Source organism: Eublepharis macularius, chromosome 5 (assembly GCF_028583425.1).
Source record: "Eublepharis macularius isolate TG4126 chromosome 5, MPM_Emac_v1.0, whole genome shotgun sequence".
NCBI classification, from domain to species: Eukaryota; Metazoa; Chordata; class Lepidosauria; order Squamata; family Eublepharidae; genus Eublepharis; species Eublepharis macularius.
In genome coordinates, this window is record NC_072794.1 from 104,945,261 (window position 1) to 104,965,400 (window position 20,140).

At 40.8% G+C, this 20,140-nt stretch overlaps 1 protein-coding gene across 2 annotated transcripts in view; it reads left to right on the forward strand.

The window, feature by feature from the left end:
• The first annotated feature begins 301 nt into the window (after nucleotides 1-301).
• The window catches only part of MAPK14 (mitogen-activated protein kinase 14), a 42,331-nt gene continuing 22,492 nt past the window's right edge, over nucleotides 302-20,140 (forward strand). For both annotated transcript variants that reach the window (XM_054979524.1, XM_054979525.1), the window contains exons 1-3: nucleotides 302-789; nucleotides 10,999-11,128; nucleotides 18,515-18,573. In XM_054979524.1, coding sequence (XP_054835499.1) covers nucleotides 674-789; nucleotides 10,999-11,128; nucleotides 18,515-18,573 — 305 coding nt within the window. In that variant the 5' untranslated portion in view covers nucleotides 302-673. The remainder of the gene's footprint in view (nucleotides 790-10,998; nucleotides 11,129-18,514; nucleotides 18,574-20,140) is intronic.

Consider the following 20,140-nt stretch of genomic DNA (forward strand, 5'->3'; position numbering starts at 1 on the left):
CAGGCCTCAGATCAATCCTATGCCGAGTGACCCCCCCGCTCCTTTCAGTATACGCAGACCAGAGTAGAGCTGCACAGCCTGATGCAGTTCGCGTACTTCCGACAGGCGCGCAGCGGATACGACCTGCCCGAGACGAAACATCAACTCCCGCCCCCACCGCGGTCTTCTCGCCCCTCTCTAATTCTCGCGGGAGCTTCCTTTTGCGGGCTAAGTTTTAACGCTAGGTTCTATATTGGGGCATCGCCTCGAGTGTTTCCGGGTTTGAGGTCTCGCGAGACTTAAGCGATCGATTGGTCGGAGATCTAGGAAGAGGTCGGGAGAAATCAGACGGCGGCGAGCGCCTGGCCTTCGCTTGTTGGGTCGCCGCCGCCGCCCTCCCCCACCCCCGATAAGCTCCGGTCTCCCCGAAGTCCCCGTGTCGCTCCTGTGGACCCGCCTCCCAGGTGGCAACGCGGGCCATCGAGTGGGTGGCCCCGCCGACAAGCCAGAAAGCTCCTTCCCTTCCCCCTTTTGACGGGAACCGAGGCTCCAGGAAAAGTTGCAGACTGAGGCGGCCCGCAACGCCGTTTTCTGGGCGGGCAGCCCCCTTTCTCTGCCGGGGGAGCAGCCACTAGCCCCTGCTCGGGGGTCTCCCCCTCCCGGCTGCGCTGGGTGGGGCGGGCTCGGGGTCGAGATGACCCAGGAGCGGCCCAAGTTCTATCGGCAGGAGCTGAACAAGACGGTTTGGGAGGTGCCTGAGCGGTACCAGAACCTCTCGCCGGTGGGCTCTGGGGCTTACGGTTCCGTTTGGTGAGTGGCTGGGGGAACGTCGCCCGTTTGCAGGTTTGGTCGCTGCCCGTATCGCATGCATGCTTCCGACCCCCCGTCCCCAATCCCTGCCTCTGTTCTGTCGGAATGGAGGGGTCCAGCCTCTCTGGCATTAATGAACGGGCGCTTATTGTGCTGTAGTCGCAGTGGTTGGATAGTCTCAGACCAGCTCTAGAAGGCGGAAGCTTCCCCCCTTAGGGAAGCCTGTTGGGTGGTTTGGGAAATTTCACGGACTGGGACCCCGCTGTCAGGTGGAAGCCCTGCCTGTGTGCTTTGCTTTTGCTTCCAGGTCGTAGCTAGCATGAGCCTCATACATAACCCGCGCTTATACACTACTGCAGTGCTCTGGCATCTCTGCTCCTGCCTGCAAGCATTCTGTGCTGCTAAAAAATCACCCTCCTCCTCTCTGAACGTGCATCGCCCTGCGGCCTTCGCTTTTCGGCGCCTAGTTAACAGGTGTTGAAAGAAAAGGGTGTTTAATCGGTCTTGTTCGGTTTCACTTGAGAATTGCTGGCTGTTTTTAAGAGGTTTGACCTTTTTTAAGGAAGAACTTGAAGTAAGAGTTTGTTTCCCATGTTGTTTTTGTTGTGTTCTTTTATTCGAATTGGCCATATCATGTGAGATTCCTGCATCCTGGAAGGAATTAGGGTCAGTATTGTTTTGCTTTACGCTTTTAGTCTGCCCTTCCTTCAAGGAGCTCTAAGCAATGTACGTGGTTCCGTTCTTTCCCTCTCACTTTTGTTTTATCCTCACAGTAGTCTAGGTGTGACTGAACCATAGTCATCAGTAGGCCTCATCATTTTCTGGTGTTTACATCTGTCTCCTTTCCCAGTCTCTGCAAAGAGAACCTTTTCTGTAAACTGAAAATAATGTGCCTTGAAAGGATTGAATGCAAAATCGCTAAGAAGAGGTAAAAACATGTGTGGGGTAGAGATGTGAGAGGGGCCTGAAAAAAGCTGGAAAAAATTCAGTGTGCATGTGTGATTTTTTTCTCCATTTTTGGAAGGCTTTTTTTCACAATGGAAAATTCAGAGGAGCACTGAAAAAATCTATGAAATATTTTTTTTTCTTTTAGAATGAGTAAAATGCTTTTAAGGCAAGATTTTTTCATATTCAAAATGCGTAACATATAAAAGTCTGAAGACACTTTAGGCGATTGGGGGAGCACTGAAAACTGAAATATTTTCTCTTTTTCAGTGAGAAAAACTTTGTCTTGCAAAGCATTTCACTCATTTCAAATGTACAGCATGAAAAATTCTAAGAACTTCCTTATTTTTTCCAATTGAAAAATAGAGAAATCTGGGGATCATATTATTGTTGTTATTATGTGATGTTATCACAGTCCACCAGAAGTTTGGGCTGGAATTTGTTGGTCCTTCACCAACTTGGATTTTATCCAAAATTCTGGGAATCAATGAGGTATAGCCAAAACTTTTATTCAGGAGGAATGCACTGAGACAAAGTTCCAGCACCTCTTGGGCATTTGGGACTTGGGCTGAGAAGGGGGAACATCTTGAGTATCGGCACCTCTTTCTTTTGGAAAGAAAAGAAAGCTCCGGCTTTCGCCTTAGGGTGTGGCATGTTCCAAGTTGTATGGCTATTTGCAATGGTACAATTATTATCTTGTTTATGCCAATATCATGAAGATGTTTAGTTAGTCCTTTTGGAATCTTACTGCACCCGCTGATGAGGCACTCAACTGTTTCATCTGCTTCATTACATAATCTACACTTGCTGCTGTTCATAGTTTTTTCAATTTTTGTTTTCATACTGTTCCTCCTTAATGCCTGTTTTTGTGTGGCTGATATAAGTCCTTCTGTCTCTTGCAAAAATCCCTTGTGCTAGCCATTTCCAGTTGTTACTCTTGTTGACATTATCCTTAGTATTCTTCCTGTAGTAATCATGCAATGGTTTTACTTTGCCGTACTTCCATGCGAATTTTCAGCGTTCCTTTCCAAAATTCGTCTTTCGTACACTTAACTTTAATTTTTCCTTCTCTGTAAATGTCAGCTGGCAACTTCTTTCTTGTTCTTGATGTAATCATTCAGCACCTTTTTTTCTCTTGTTTGTCTTGTAATAATCCTTGGCCATCATTATTTTGTGGCAAATAAAGTTGATATGTGTCACTTTGAGAATATAGGGTGTGACTGGCTGTCATGATTTTCCTCATTTTGCAGTTTAGTGTATCCAATTCAGCTTGTGTCCAGTCTACAATTCCAGCTCAGTAGTATTGAATCTTTGGGAGGGCCAAGGTGTTAATACCATAAATTATATTTTGACTTGAATATTATTGAAATCTTATGTATTCAGCACAAGTCTTCTTTTTCATTATTATATAATGAATATCATTAGCTTGCAATATGCCCAAATATTTGACGTTCTAGTCTCGGCTTTTAATTCTGTTTCCATCCACAAGTTGTATTCAATCCGATTCAATAATATTTCCTCAGTTTATTGATTGCATTGCACATTTTTCAATTCCAAAGTGCAAACCTATATCTTGGCTAAATATTCGCACAGTACACACCAGAAATGTGATTCCCACTTCAGACTTGCTATATATAATTTAAGGTCATCCATATATAGCAAATGAGATATTTTTCCTGTTCCCTTCAAAACCTCATATGCACAACGTGTTTTATTCAGTATCATCATTAGTGGTATCATAGCAATGACAGTTGTTAACTTTATTTATACTCTTCCTTTCTCCCTTCGTTGGGGACCTAAAGCAGCTTCCATCATTCTGTCTTCATTTTATCCTCTCAACAACCCTCTGAGGTAGATAAGGCTGACAGTGTGTGACTGGCCCAAGATCACCCAGTAAGCTTCCGTGGCAAGCAATGATTTAAGCCTGGTTGTCTCAGCTCCTAATCCAACACTCTAACCATTACACCGCACTGACTATACTGTAGATACACACAAGTTTCAAGATTTCTTTGTTTAATTTAAATAATTTTGGCAACAATTCCAATTCTATAATGTATTTAATGATAGCACACTATTAAAGAGTTCTGTGTTTTCAGTGTTATAAAGTGTAGCTTAATATCCAAACATGCTGGCAGGCCCACCTGTTGTAACTCTGAGAAAGTTTCTGTCCAAATAATACACTGTCTACTAGAATTTGTTTCTTACCTTCAACTTTGTTTCTTCTTACCTCTCAGATGGCAAAAATTAAAGAGAGATATAAAATGGTAGCATACTGTGCATCAGAGTGCAACTGTTTCTCAAGTATTGGGGACACTTGCAAATTTTTTGTAGAAAATGAAGATTTTTAAATATGACAAATCAAGCCGTATTATATGCTGCCTGAAAAATAATGCATTTCATCTTGTTAAAGTAATAAAAGAAATTTTGGTTTAATAGGAAAGCAAGTATATATTTCAACTTCTGCTTAAATTTCCATTTTTTCCCGTGGAAAAACCCTATTTTTTCCATGGCTTCAGAATGTCCAGAAATTTTACTTTTCTAGTTACCGTGGTTGTGGTGGTGGGGTAAAATTAAAATTAACATGGTATTTAGAGTGGCATTGGCAAACAGACCAGTGATTTGTGCTGCCTCTCTCAGAAATGTCACAAGTTTGTGCCATTAGTATAACCTTTTTCCACACAGCAAAAATAGGAGACTTAAGATTAAGAACACCAAATTATATGAATGTTACCATAGCTACAGATAACTCTGCAGCTGGAAATCCAAAAGTGTGTGTGATGCTATATAGGAATAAATAAAGCAAATCTTTCACCTGATGACTCTTCAGCCTGAAGAACCCACTAGTACCAGCAGTCAGTAGGCAAGGTGTGTCTGCATATTAATGCACTACTATCACACTGGGTGGAGACAGAAGATATTCTCTTGCTCCTTCTCTGTAATCTCTGGGCCTTTGCAGATGCTGCACTTTACCTGTTGAAACTACACAGCATTTGCTGAATCACTCAGATGCCATTGCCTCAGCAAGTGCTTACATTGTGGAGGAATTACTGTTTCCCAGTATTCAGACAGTATCGTAGGTTGCTAATAAACTGTGATTTGACAATACTCAACATTAATAATTGCAAAGGGCATTGTATACATTCATATCCGCCCTGAGCCTGCTTGCGGGGAGGGGGGAATATAAATATGATAAAATAAATAAATAAATATACAATTTAAATAGATTTTTGAACAAATGGCTAAACTGAATTGAATCAGCCTTAACTTAAGCTAACATATTTACCTGAGTATTTTAGATACCAATAATTCTAAAAGATACTGCTGGTGGTAGATGCAAAATATTATGCGCTCTGATCTTTGCAAATTCAAGATGGACAGATAATATCTTTGGCAACAAACTTCTTATTTTTTCCCCAGCATTCTTTGGATTCTTATGTTTGTCAAAAGCCCTTGTAAAAGTTTTGAAGGAGGTGCATGAACTGATAAATAATGTTGTGCTGTGCTTTCCTGTTTCCTTTGAGAGCCAAAGGATCAGACTTGACACGTCTGTGTGTTTTGCAGCTGCATGGATCAATTTGAAGAATATCACATTAATCTAGTTTACAGTTAAAATTGTCTTGTGTTTTGTACATTTTTCTCTAAAAATAAAATATTAAAACTGACATTTTATTTCTTAGTTTTGGAAATCATGAAGCAGTATTTTACCTGTTTGTGTTTTCATTGTATATCACATAAGAGAGTAGCATTTAATGTTCTCATAGTAGTTAGCTGCCTTGGGACTTTTCATAAGATGAAAGGCAGGGTAGAAGTATGTTAAAATATAATGATGTAACTTCCTGATTTCACAATTCTATAGAACCAGGGGCTTCTGAAACCTGAATGCAGTGGTGTAAGTCCCAGGTTTTCAAGCAGGCAGCTGTTGCTCATCTGGTTGGAGAAAAATGTCTGTAGTGAAGTTATCTAGTTTTCTGTTTCTTTTTTAAACTGTTCCTTAAGCTTATGACAAACTTGTCAGTTCCTGATCGCCAGCATTAAGGCTATAATAAATATAGTTCAGCATCCATTGTGTCATATCTGTAATGACTGGCTACAAAAAGGCTCATGATTTCTTTCTTATATAAGAAACATTCCTTATCTCATGATAGAAGATAAAGTATTTGAATCATAAATGTAGGCTTCGCTTAATAATTTGAATTACATTCGGATTGCAATTTAAGGCTTTTTTTAAAAAAGTGTACATTAACCGAAATTAAAATTAAATGACGTTTAAACAAATCGGTTTTTATCTGCTCTGCTTGCTGGTGGCCCCACATCTCTTGTCTTCCCTCACTTTGAGCTTACAAGACTTTAGACAAGCTTAAAAACACATTGATATACCTCCATAATTTTTAGATTTTTTAGAACAAGAAATCAGTTTATTGTGATATTTATTTCTGTACCCAGTACCAAATTCTGTGTACAGTTATAAATCCAGTCCTGAGGATAGCGGCAGCAGCTTTGGGTAGGATTATGAAGTACTGAGTGTTGGTTGTGCTGAGTTATTTTTCTTTTTTAGTATACTGAGCTGCCAATACTATGCTTTAGCCAAGTGTGTACATACTGTTGCCTACAAGAGCTGTTGGCATCTAGTATGCTTCCTTGTGGTGAATATAAAACACTAGCAGTCTTGCATTTAATTAGTGTCAAGTTAAAGCCTTTCCCAAATTTGTTTTCCACATTCCTTCCTGTGTATGTGAATTATTCCATCAGCTGGTCCATTAAGAGTAATTGAAAGTCTGTGTAAACAAAGTGGTCCATGTTAGTGTGCATTTGGTTAACATGATACAGTGTTTTGAAGTGGTTTGCACTCTTCAACTGAAAAAGGGGAACGGGTAGAACAATTATTTTGTGCCATTTGTGATGGACCGTTTTGTAGGGTATGCTATGATTGTGTTAAGTGGGCTTGTTCAGATTAATTAAAGGCATCAGTGTAAGTTTTAAAGCTCTGAGAAACATTGGGGTAACTTTAATTGGAAGCATCTGTGATGTCTTCTAGAGTTAAAGGAATATTGAAGATAGTTTCAGGTGGGTAGCCATGTTGGTCTGCAGTAGAAGAGCAAGTTTCAGGTCCAGTAGCACCTTAAAAACTAACTAAGGGCCAAGCTACAAGTGACGAATGACACAGGTTGGACACTTGTCAGCTTCCCTCAAGTTTTGATGGGAAATGTTGGCATCCTAGTCTTGCAGCTTGGTTCTCCAACTGCTGTCCAATGGACTTTTCAACTGTCACTTGTCCAACATTCCATCAAGCTGCCTACATTTCCCATCAAAACTTGAGGGATGCTGACAAGTGTCCAACCTGTGTCATTCGTCACTTGTAGTTTGGCCCTAAGTTTCTAGGGTGTGAGCTTTCAAGAGTCAGAGCTCCCTGTCGTTTGAAGAGATTGTGGGGGGGGGGGGTCTCAAGTAAATGTAGTAACTGCACTTTCACCTTTCAGAAAAATTATCTATTGTGCAGGAGAAATGAACAATACGATGTTCATATTCTGGAATTTGGGAAAGATCAGTTTACAAGCACACATAACGGAAGGTGATTTAATGTTTAGTCCTGACATTGGGGAAAAGATAATATCTCAGATTTGTGTTAAAGCAATATGGGTTAAATTCAGCATTCACTTTTTGCCAGAAGGACATTTGTTAGCGAGGAGGAGGGGGAATTTTCACTGATTGCCACAATACCATTTTAGACCCTTATATAGCATTTCCAGAGCTGTTGGGGGGAGGGGTCCTTTAATCTCTGGGTTCCTTGCTTCGGGGAGAGGACGGGCAAGTTCCATTTTTATGAGTTAAGCTCTGCCCCCAGTACTCTGGATCCAATTCTGTGTAGCTGGTAATCCTTGTTAGGTAAAACCCAGTTAAATGCTACTCGTGTATATTAACAATTCTAGATAGAACTCAGTAGTGAATATAATGAAGCCTAGCATGGTCTACTAAATCTTGTGCATATATAATAAATATGTCTCTTTACAAATAATGTAAGTCATTCAAATCACATTTTTTATCAATCAGAAAACCATGGTGGTTTAAATGCACCTCAGATTATTTCCAGTTGATCTGTTAGGCCTTTTTCTAATAAATCAGTTCTACTGTTTCTATTTAAATTTTTTAAAAAATGTTATTTGTCATTTTCAGTTTGCCTTTCTCATTGAGATTCAAGGTGGATTACACAGTATACTGCAGGGACATTCAATAAACAATGCAATAGAGTATACAAATGCACGTTTGCAGAGGTTTGAAAACAGCAATTATACAGGGAAACTTGCACCGCAAGTCAGCTTACTATCCAAATTTAACAATTGTTCAAAGAAATTTTCAAAAGCAGTATTATAATTAGCAATTCCAGTTTCAACTCCCATAAAGTGAATAAGGGTAAACAAGTATATAGTGCAAATTGCCAAGTCAATATACATACAGACAGAGGTTAGTGTAAACCACAAAGAGTCCCAAATTTATATTCTTTAGATGCTCCAGAAAGCACTGCAGTGCCTTAAATATATTCATCAGTGTCCAAAATTGATCGTTTCCTTGTATATTCCTTCTAGATGAAAGAAGGTAAAAGGATGTTATATGACTCAGTTCAACGAGAAAAATGGCATTTCCACTTGTTTTGACTGTTCTTTCTCAAGAACATGCCAAACAACAAAGAAACATATTCCCAACTGTTTGTTTCTTATTTGAATGACTCATACAGATTTTTTTTATCAGAGGACTAAAACAGTTGAAACGAGTGGAAATGCCAGTTTTATCCTTGAACTGAGCCATTTAACATCCTATCACATACTTAGAGTGCAATGCTTTGCAGAGTTACTCCAGTCTTAGTCTTCTGAAATTAGTGGGGTTAGGCTGGAATAAGTCTGCATAGGATTGCTCAGTTAGTCTGGTTGTGTTAAACCATGTGTTGCTAGTTTGAATATATTAGTCTTTTTACTGCTTCTATCATATTTAGCTATCTTTACAATAATTTCAACTATTGGGTTTCTTCCCATAATACTTTGTCAAGTAGAACTTGATTTAGTTGTGCCAGGGAGAGAAAGCAGAAGTGGAATGATGTTGCGTGTAGCTAAAACATTTTTTTTTTTAGATTCTTGCACCACAGAGATTTCTTCAAGTATGACAAGGCAGAATGTAGAGTAGGGGCCCATCAGTAGGCTAAAATAAATCAAATCAATGACTTCAAGAAAAAGAATTCCATAGAAGCGAATACAAATGTCTAGCAGTTTCTTTTTATATTATGGGTGCCAGGTGCAGTTGTAACTGCAAACAAATCCATAATCTATAGAGCAAGTTCTGTAGAGAAATTGGAGTTCTTTTCTCCTTATACTATTATGACTCTAGCCTTGATCTACCGTGGAAAGCTTGATACATTCACAGAATTAATGGAGGAGCCTCAGTGTAGGACAAAAAGCCTGTTTACTCTTTCATGATTTTTTAATTGCAGCTGCTTTGGCTAATTCCACAAAGGTCAGTAGAATGGTAAAATTGGCTACACTGGATTACAGGCAGTTTTTAGTCTCATTAATCTGAGTGGTTTAGGAGGTTTTGCACTATGTCCTCTTCCTTTTGAAAGGTAACCATTCTTTTACATACTGAAAAATCAAATTAAATTTTAAGAACAATCCCAAAACTGATCTGGACGCAGAAAGTATTGCTCATTATTAGCACTACTCAATAACAATTACATCAGTATGTATGGTGGTCCCTGGCCCCGAGGAGGCCTGCCTAGCCTCGACTAGAGCCAGGGCCTTTTCAGTCCTGGCTCCCACCTGGTGGAACGCTCTGTCTGCTGAAATCAGGGCCTGGCAAGACCTACTATCCTTTTGCCAGGCATATGGCTGGGCCTCTGCCAGCCTGAAAAAAGGGTTGTATAAAATCTTAACCCTCCCTGTGAAGGCTGTCCACCATCCTGTTTTAAATGTGTATTAATACACTTTTGTTTTAATGTAGATGTATTTTTTATTGTATTTTAATATGTTGTTATCCGCCCTGAGCCCCCTTGCGGGGAAGGTGGAATAGAAATTTGAAATAAATAAATAAAATAAAAATATGTTCTACTGCAACCTTACTGCTTTGAGAGTTTTTCAGAAGATTGAAGGAAATGTAATGGGACAGTCACTGCTTCTAGTACATATGTTCATTTTCTGTGGCCTGCCACGCTCTCCAATTCAGTGGGGTAGTTCTAGCTACAACATACAGCTTAAAATATAACAAATATGCAAAGGCCATTGAATTGGCTGGAGTGGAGCCAGGGCTGCCAGAAGTGATGAACCATGGACCGACGAACTGGTCCATGAACAGCGCTGGTCCGTGGAAAGTTCATGGTCTGTGAAAATAGACGGACCATGAGCCAGTGGTCCGTGGGGTTATCCTGGTCCGTGGTCACCTCTAAAGTTACCTATGGCTTTCCAGATCAGTGTTGAGATTTTTAGAAGGCCCAATTCAAGTTGTGTGACTGTGGAGGCCATACATGGTGGTAGAGCAAGTATTTTCCAGAAGAAGGTTAACTGGAGCTTGTCAAGTTGTTCTGTTGGGCCCAGGAACCAGATTGGGGAATCGTATAGTATGTGTGGTATTACAAGAGCCGTGTATGCCTTCAAAAGTGCTGGTACATATTGAGCTCCTTAAATAAAGAAGAATTTCCTTAAAGCCAGTAGAGCTAAGCTGATTTTCTGTGTAAGATGTTGAATATGCTTGGACCAGGATAAATTCAACTGGAAGATGATTCCTAAATATTTGAATTAGTTGACCTGTTGTAATTTGTATGCACCAATTTTCCATTTGTTGTTTAATCATTTTGTTGACTTTGAGAACACCATGGTTTTGGATTTATCTTTGTTTATCTCAAAGAAATCGTTGTTACAATAGGCAAGACATGCTTTTATAGCTCGCTTTAGGCCAACCTGGGTTCTGAAGAGCAAGACAAGGTCATCGGCGCATAGCAAGGTGGGCACTGGACAGTTGCCCAAGCATGTTGCGTGGGTGAAGAGGCCTTGCAAGCTTGGAACAAAGTCGTTTAAATGTAGGTTAAATAGATGAGGTGCAAGGACATAGCCCTGGTACACACCTCTTTGCATAGGTATTTGGCTTGATATAGATCCCAGTTTGTTTAGATTAAAACCTGTCACTGGGTATGAGATAACCTTCAGTCATTTTCACTGAGAACCTAGAAATTATAGGTTAGTATTCATGTGCATTGTTAATACTGATTTTTAAACTATTGTTTTGTAGCTCTGCCTTTGACAACAAAACTGCCCAGCGAGTGGCTGTGAAGAAATTGTCCAGACCATTTCAGTCCATCATACATGCCAAAAGGACCTACCGTGAATTGCGTCTGCTTAAACATATGAAACATGAAAATGTAAGTTTAAGGGGGGAAATGGAAGTGTAGATTTCTTTTTGTTTTGAATACTAGGTTAGGAACAAAGCCGTGGTTAATGTCAGGGAAACTTTTGGTACAAGCATAACACTGTATCTACATGAAGCACAGAAGATACTTTGCGCTCAAGAAAAGAGAAGAGAATGCATTGCTAGTGTACTTATTTATAGGTTATGGATGAGGAAAGATTAAATTATTTGTGCAAAGCAAAAAAAAAAAACCCAAATAAACCAACAACCCCCCCCCCCAAAAAAAAACAGAATTCAAGATTTTCTTATGGACTGTACAGTGCAGACTTAGAGGGCACACTGCCAGGAAATAATTCCACTGTCCTCAGCTGTGGGAACTGTTGCAAAAGACCTCTTTTTCCAGAGTGTTTCTGGGACAGTAAAAATGTTGCAAATATATTCCTTCCTTTTATGATCCACTGGAGAAGATTTTAGAGGTAGTACCTCAAACTGGTTATCTTCCTTCAAGGAAGTTTGCAGTACTGATGTGTTTGCCTTGCAGTTGGCCTACTCTTACCCCAGAAAATCTCCCAGTTGTCAAATAAGTGTGACATTTATAATGCTTTCAAATAGAACTTTATTGAAATATGTTGTCTTTAAATATTCTTTTAGTCACACCAACAAACATTTGTGGAATAAAAAGATCTGCTTGGTTATTCAAAGCAAGACACTGTAAAGGAAGCTGTGCTAGAACTGTCAGCTGTTTGAATCATAATACCTGAACCTTCTATGCTGGTGTGTTGCTTTAGGTCTTATTTCTGAATGGTGCTTCATTATTTTGCAGAAATTATACGGGTGCTGAGCTTATAGCCTGAGTGAAGAAAAGACTTTTAAATAAAATGGTTGTTTGAGTTAAAATATTTGAATGAAGGAACTATTGGGAAAGGTTTCTGACGTATGCTCCTAATGTTTTATATACCTACTTGTAGGTCTAACAAAAAAACTTCCCTGGTTTAAGCCTGAAGGTTACTACTGGGGTGTGCACTAAAAAAAAAAAAGGTATTTTTCAGATTGAGGTATGGGGAAGGCCATAAGTATCAACATTCCCTATATTTGTTTCCAAAAAGACTGGTTTGGTATTTGGATACAGGGTTTTTTGATGGAATCCTAATATATTTGACTCCATTATTCCCTATGGGGGAATTTTCTGGGGGGCTGGAGGGGCAGTTTTTTCAAGCAAACTACACCAAAATTGCAGTAGAGATACTGTTGCCTTTCTATGAAAGACCCCCCCCCCCCCGCAACCAAGCAAACATGTTTCATGTGAATTAGACCATGTGGTCCAAGTCTGTGGACCCCTTAATCAAGGTGCTCCATCTACTCTCAGAAACATTAGCGAAACACACAAGCACTAGCATGAGCCAAAAGCCTTCCAATGCAAACAGAACCATCAAAGCCAAGCAGAACCAACGCAAAACCAGAGAATCCCATCAGAACCAACTGACTCAAGGGAGAGTGTTGCAAGCCCAGCAAAACTAATGACAGATGTTAAAACATATCAGAACCAACATCAAACCAGAAAGATCCTGTAGAACCAACTTGGCACAAGCCACTAGTATCACAGCCAGACAGATCTGGCAATAGTAAACAAGTCACAGACACACAGAAAGTGTGTTTCTGTGTGTGTGTGTGTCTGTGTGGGTGCAACAGCAGAGCTGATTTCCCCTTCCTCCTCCTCTCCTAGCAGCATGCTCCTCTTGGCCTGCATGCGCTCAACCCGAGACAGCTCATCTCTCAGGCTAGTGATCTGACCAGCCTGCCTTTGATGCTTATGTTTCACATAGCTTCCAACTTCTTGTTGTTGTACCTTCTGCTTGTTGAGAGGTTCCAGGTGAGACTCAGTGCCCTTTTGGACCCTTTGCACCAGCACACGCACTGCTAGAACAAAGTCTGCACGTCCTGCGTGGATACAGAAAGGTGGTCTTCTTCCACTGAAGTGTTTGGCTCAAGGGGACAACCAGAGCTGGACTTGCTGCATCAGATAAGAGCGTTAAGGTGAAGTCCTTAAAAGGCTTGAGGACTTCTACTGGTGGGAGATAGTCAACCATTCCTCTTGACTGAATTCTTCTCCCCTTACAGTGTTGTTCTCTGAGATCAACATTGTGAAGGCTGTCTTCTGCTCTATCAGATGGTCAAGCCTGACGTAGGTGGAGTTCCAAAAAGTGTTGCTGTCACTTATCAAGTGATACTGCAGCATGGCTGTTAGGACCTGGTTCTGGTACAGCTGATGTGTAGCCTTCATGCTACACAAGAAGCAACTGATGAGATGCTGGCATTTCAGGATGAAATTCACAAGTCACGGCATCCAATTTGGGATCCTCTGCAGAACCCAAACCCAGTGTGTCCTTTACCAAGAGATGAAAGAGGTGGACCATGCAGTAAATATGCTTGAGGCTCACAAGCATTGCCACTGCCCAGATGTTTGTGCTGCCATCAGTCACCTGCCTGCCCACACCACTAATTGCTTCTTGATGGAAGCAGAGATACTGGCTTCTGCATGTGCAAGGATAGGTATATTGGAACAGCCTGTGGAACCCAACATTCTCGACAACAGAAAAGGGCTGCCCAGCTAAAGCAATCAACTCACCAATGAGGATGCCTTTTGTAGCCCTGCCCACCAGCACCCTAGTGCCACCCTCACCAAATATCTCTTGAGTTGCTTGGCATCCCTTCCTTAGAGGAAACCTGGGGCAGGAAGCACCAAGAGGTGGTCATGGAATGGCCCTCCTTTTGTCTTGGTGGCAGCCGTGCAGCACCAGCCCCTTTCTCCCCCCCGAAGATGATGAGCCAAGTCTTGACTGATCTGAGCCCCACACAGCTAGCACTGTGCATAGCGGGGATTGTCTAGCCTCTAGAATAATTCCACACCATAGCCTGGGAAGCCTGGGAAGGCGGTAAAGAAAGAAGCTGGCATCCTTTAAAACACCAGCACTGCGATTCCTGAATAATTTGGAGGTTATCTGGGAATGGCAATACAGAGATATCTGAAAATCCCTGATATACCCAAAAAATACTTATAAAGTATTTGTCGGGTTTATTTTTGGCCTGGATAGACCATATTGTATACCCCTAGTTACTACCATTCATGTGGTAGTATAATGGTACTTATTATTGATACATGAAAGAAACAAGGTTCGGGTCCAATAGCACCTTAGAGACCAGCTAGGTTTCCATGTTATGAGCTTTTGACAGTCAAAGCTCCCTTTGTCAGACACATGGAGTGGAAAAGGGTGGGAGGGATATTGCAAATCAGATTGTCAGAAAGCTGACTATAATGCATGTTGTAATTAACTAGATAGAACATAGAATCATAGGGTTGGAAGGTACCTCTAGGGTCCAACCCCCTGCACAATGCAGGAAATTCACAAATACCTCCACCAACCGACTGCCCCAGTGACCCTTGCTCCATGCCCAGAAGATGGCGAAACACCTCCAGGATCCCTAGCCAAACTAGCCTGTGGAAAACCACCACCCGACTCCAAGGTGGCAATCGGCACCACCCTGGGCATGTAAGAAGGGCCACAAAAACCAAGTACTGATGCAACCCCTTCTGCCCTCCTCCTCATGATCTGCCCAGGCTCACAGAATCAGCATTGCTGTCATATGGCCGTCTAGCCTCTGCTTAAAAACCTCCAAAGAAGGAGAGCCCACCACCTCCCAAGGAAGCCTGTTCCACTGAGGGACCACTCTGACTGTCAGGAAGTTCTTCCTAATGTTTAGTCGAAAGCTCTTTTGATTTAATTTCAAGCCATTGGTTCTGGTCTGAGTTTCTGGGGCAGTGGAAAACAACTCTGCGCCATCCTCTTATTGCAGCCCTTCAAGTACTTGAAGATGGTTATCATATCTCTCAGTCGTCTCCCTACAGGCTAAACATTCCAAGCTCTTTCAACCTTTCCTCATAGGACTTGTCTCCAGAACCCTCACCATCTTTGTTGCCCTCCTCTGGACACGTTCCAGCTTGTCTATATCCTTCTTAAATCATGGTGCCCCAAACTGAACACAATACTCTAGGTGAGGTCTAACCAGAGCAGAGAGAGACCATCACTTTGTGTGATATGCTTCTGTTGATGCTTATGCTTCTGTTGATACAGCCCAAAATTGTATTTGCCTTTTTTAGCTACCACATCACACTGCTAACACGTGTTCAGTGTATGGTCTACTAATACCCCTAGATGCTTTTCACACCTACTACTGCCAAGACAAGTCTCCCCTAAACCTATAATTATGCTTTTGATTTTTCCTTCCTAAATGCAGAACATTGCATTTATCTCTGTTGAAATTCATTTTGTTTTAGCCCAGTTTTCCAGCCTGTCTAGATCTTCCTGTATCCTGACTTTGTCTTCAACCATATTTGCCACCTCTCCAGTGGGTGCAATGTGTAAAATCTGAAGATTTGGAACAATAGATTCCCCAGGGTTGAATCAGGACATAGGATTTTTCTTGCTTTACAGATGCTAGTTTTACACACTTCACACCATGTTCTATCTAATAACTTCATAGTCAATGAAGCTAAAGCCAAACTAGAAGGGTGACAACAATTAGAGCAAGGTAGTGCTTAGCCCTTCGTTGAGCCACATTGCTTACCCCCTCGGTGACTTCTCCCCCTTCTCTGAATGTGTTTGCAAAGATAGATTAAAACTATAAATGGAATTAATTTGAGGTAGTATGTGTGATTCACTAAAGAAACCTTATGATTAATTTCCAGAAATCTGTTCTTTGTTGTATGAGGTCTTATTACATAATGGTTCAGCTTTAATCTGACTTGAACTTGTTGCTGATCTCATAGAATCATAAAGTTGGAAAGGAACTTCAGGGTCATCTAGTCTAATCCTCTGTACAAGGCAGGAAATTCATAACTCCCTCCTCCCACACGCACACATACACCTCAAGTGTCTCCTGTTCCATGCCCAGAAGATGGCAAAAAAACCCTCCAGGATCCCTAGCCAAACTGGCCTGGAGAAAATTGCTTCCTGACCCCAGTGTGGCAATCAGCATTACTCTGGGCATGTAAGAAAGGGCCACTAGAACAGAGCACTGATGTAACCCTTCCTACCCTCCCTCTCATGATCTGCCTAGGTTTACAGAATCAGGATTGCTGTCAGATGGCCATCTAGTCTCTGCTTAAAAACCTCCAAAGACGGAGCGCCCACCACCTCCCAAGGAAGCCTGTTCCACTGAGGGGTCACTCTAACTGTCAGGAAGTTCTTTCTAATGTTTAGCCAAAAACTTTTGACTTAATTTCAACCTGTTGGTTCTGGTCCAACCTTCTTGGGCAATGGAAATAACTCTACATCATCCTCTGTATGACAGCCCTTCAAGTACGTGAAGATGGTTATCATATCATCTCTCAGTCGTCTTCTCTCCAAGCTAAACATACCAAGCTCCTTCAACCTTTGGTATAGGACTTGGCTTCCAGACCTCTCACCATCTTCTTTGCCCTCCTCTGGACACATTCCAGCTTGTCTATATCCTTCTAAAATTTTGGTGCCCAAAACGGAATACGGTACTCTAGGTGAGGACTGACCAGAGCAAAGTAAAGCATTACCATCCACTTCGCATGATCTGGACACTATACTGGATACAGTATATTGGATACAGCCCAAAATTGCATTTGCTTTTTTAACTACCACATCACATTGCTGACTCATGATCAGTGTACGGTCTATTAAGATCCCTAGAAATTTTTCACAAATACTACTGCCAAGATAAGTCTATCCTATAATTATGCAATTGATTTTTTTCTACCTACATGCTACTTTTGACTACAGAACCTTGTTTGGGAATGGTAAACAGCTGTTACATGGTGATAGTGATTTCTCACTTTTGCTCACTCAAGAAGGGATTTGCAGATTTTCTAATTAAAGTCCCCACTGATCCCAAGCATCCCCATATCCTCAGGAACTTGCACAGTGACCTAGGGGGTTGCAGTAGATGAGAGAAGGATCGATTTTACTAGCAGAGCTCTGCTTGCAATTCTTTGGATCAAACCCAATGTTGCTTAAACACTGGGTGCTTTAACAGGCACATTAGAAATGAGAGCATTGCATGGTGTGCCTTATGTGAGAAGTCCTCCTTTTGGAGCATAGCCAGACCACTCTGCATCCTCCCCCCCCCTGCCCCGCACCGCCCCGAATCCTACTAACTTGGCTATATGTATTGCAGAGATGAGGGGAACAGGTAACAGTGATTCTGCATAGTAATGCTTATTTATTTCTGCTGAAGCAAACACTTAAAAGGTCACTTTAAAGGGCTGAATATCATTTCTGTAACCAGATTTGAAGTTTCTGCCTGTTCTTGGCTACAGTAAAAGCAAATGTATTCACCTGAATAAATCAGCTGTAGTCCACTAAGGCATTTAGTTATGGATATTTAGACATCCATGAACTTCAGTGATGTTACTAACTGTAATAATTGGAAGCCAAGCAAAGAGACAGTGCTCCATTTAAGCCAGTAAATTGCTCTTAACAATTAGTAATTAGACTGCCAGACACGCATTAATTTACTTTTTCCCTTTAGAGTAGTAATTCTTAAATACCAATTAATTTAAGAGGCTTTGCGCAGGAGTAGCCAGTGTCATAGTTCGCTGGTAGGAATTGCCAGTTGTAACTGCAGGGCAATTTAGTGGAAGCAGGAAAGCACACCCATTCCAGTATGTTGGAAGTCAGTGGTGGATACAGAGGTGACTCTGTGCAAGCATGCGTTTATGAATTGGTTAACAACTCCCCCTCAGCAGTGCTCTAGCATGCAGTTGCCAGCTGACCTGTCCTCTGCTTCTATTGATGCCTCCTGATTATTACTAGTAAGTTATGTTTTTCATTTCACCTCGGTGGTTACCTCACTGGTTGCTGCTGACTTCACAGTTTTAAGTTTGATTGAAATCACGTACTTAAGCAACTTTACTTGGTGATGGTAGAAATTTTAATCTATGTCACTTCAGCATATATGAGAAAGGTATTACTGAGTTGCTTGATTTGTTAATTTCCCTTTTTGAAATACTTGGTATTTGAAGTAGAAGTAATAACTCTTTCCTTTAAAAAAAATCCAGTAAGAAAAAAAATTTACATTGAGTACAGTAAGTCTTGGTGTTGGCGAAGAAGCATTAGGAAGCTGTGCATGCTACAAAGCTCTTTGGTTTTCCTCCCCTGCAGCTCACTGGCTGCTTTGGAAAAATCTGATTTGCTAAGTTTGAAGAAGTTGTGTTCATTTTTCATATGTTTGGCGATCAGTAAAAAGCCCTGTTCATGAGAAAGTCATTTGCATTCCTAATAAGAGCTCAGAATTGGAATGCTGTGCCTGTTTGAGTTGAGAGAGAAGCAGGATAATGAACAAAATTTGAGTTTTTTTCTCATTTTTATTACAGGTTATTGGACTTCTAGATGTATTTACACCCGCAAAGTCACTAGAGGAATTCAATGATGTGTAGGTAACACTTAGAAACTGCACCACAAATTGTCTGACTGCTTTCCAAAATAATCCAGATTTCATTTCTTCATAGTAAAGGAATGAGCTTGCAGACTCAAGCTTTGTTGATAAGGACGGTCAATAAGATAGTTATGGTAGAACTGAAGACTTTGTTTTAGAGATGATTTTATGCTATTATTAGTCAGTGTTTGTAGACAAGGTAGTACAAATAAGCGGTCTTACTGGTTGCACAAAATATATTGCAGTAATATATACGAGCTTGTGTTGTACAGGTCTTCATTAGGCATTATGGAAATGTGGTTAGGGACTGTTTCATATATTTGCTCAATGTGAGAATAGGGAGAAAACCATATAACTGTACTGTGAAAATCACACGAGTATCTACTTATGTGTACATAAGTTGGGAAACAATTGTTGAGAGCTCCAACAATTCGTGTCTAACTGCAGTCTTTTGAATCAGTGCTATATAAAAAAAAAATCTTATTTGATGCAACTCTTTGAGTAGTACTAAAAACAGGGTATCTATACATTAATGTAACTCACTTACTGTGAAATACTGTCAGCTGCTCTGCTCCAGAATCTTAAGTCATAATAATTTTTTCATAATTATTTTAGTGCCATGAGTAACTCTGGAGATGTAGGAACTCATGGACACTTTTAGTTGCAGATGAGTATTGTTTCTTATAAAAAAAAATCTGTAGATACAATTACGGCCCATGTGAGGAACACCTTTAAAGGGTCATCTGGGGGAGGAGGTTCATGAGATCTGAAGAAAGTACTGTAGTTGGATGAATTTTGGTTTGAACTTGTAGTTGCTAGGTTCTTGGAGAGAGTTCCTAATGTTAAAGAAGCCAATAATATTAACATTCCTACTCATCATGTGAATTGTTCAGTCATTTGGAATGACGGAGGCTTGATTTCATTAACCATTACTTGTATCAGAACAGGCTCACAGATGCTTATGGTTATGTCATGAGACTAGTGGATTATCAAATGGCAACTGTCCTAAATAGCTGTGTTTAAAACCTGTTGGGCATGTATGTAATAGCTTCAGAGTACATGTTGAGACAGGTTTCTTGTTTTAATAAGACTGTGCAGAAGTATTTTGTTAATTGACACTTAATAGTACCATACGTTTCTTATACCCTGTACACACCTTCTTCCACTTTCCTGTTTTTGTGGAAAGACTCAGTCAATGAACAGCATTACTAATTGAGTCTCTTGTTGAATGGAAATGGAAATTCAATGAAACTGACTAACTTTAAAATCTCATGCTCTAAGAGCATCCTATCTGAATATAATTTTTAAATAACTGCTGGTTTTCCCTAGGTCTGGTTCATTCATGGCTCTATCACCTCAGTCCCTATGCAAGCAGGCTCTGTTCCTGCAATTCAGCTTGCATGAAGAAGGGTGGATGGTGTTGTATGAGTGGGGACTGTCACATAGGTGTTCCCACTAAGATTTCTACACATGGTGGGGAAGGATGTGCAAACCCAAAACTTGATTTTTGCCTATCCACCAGTACAGCCTACAAATCAGGCCACTATTTGAAACAGCTAAAGGA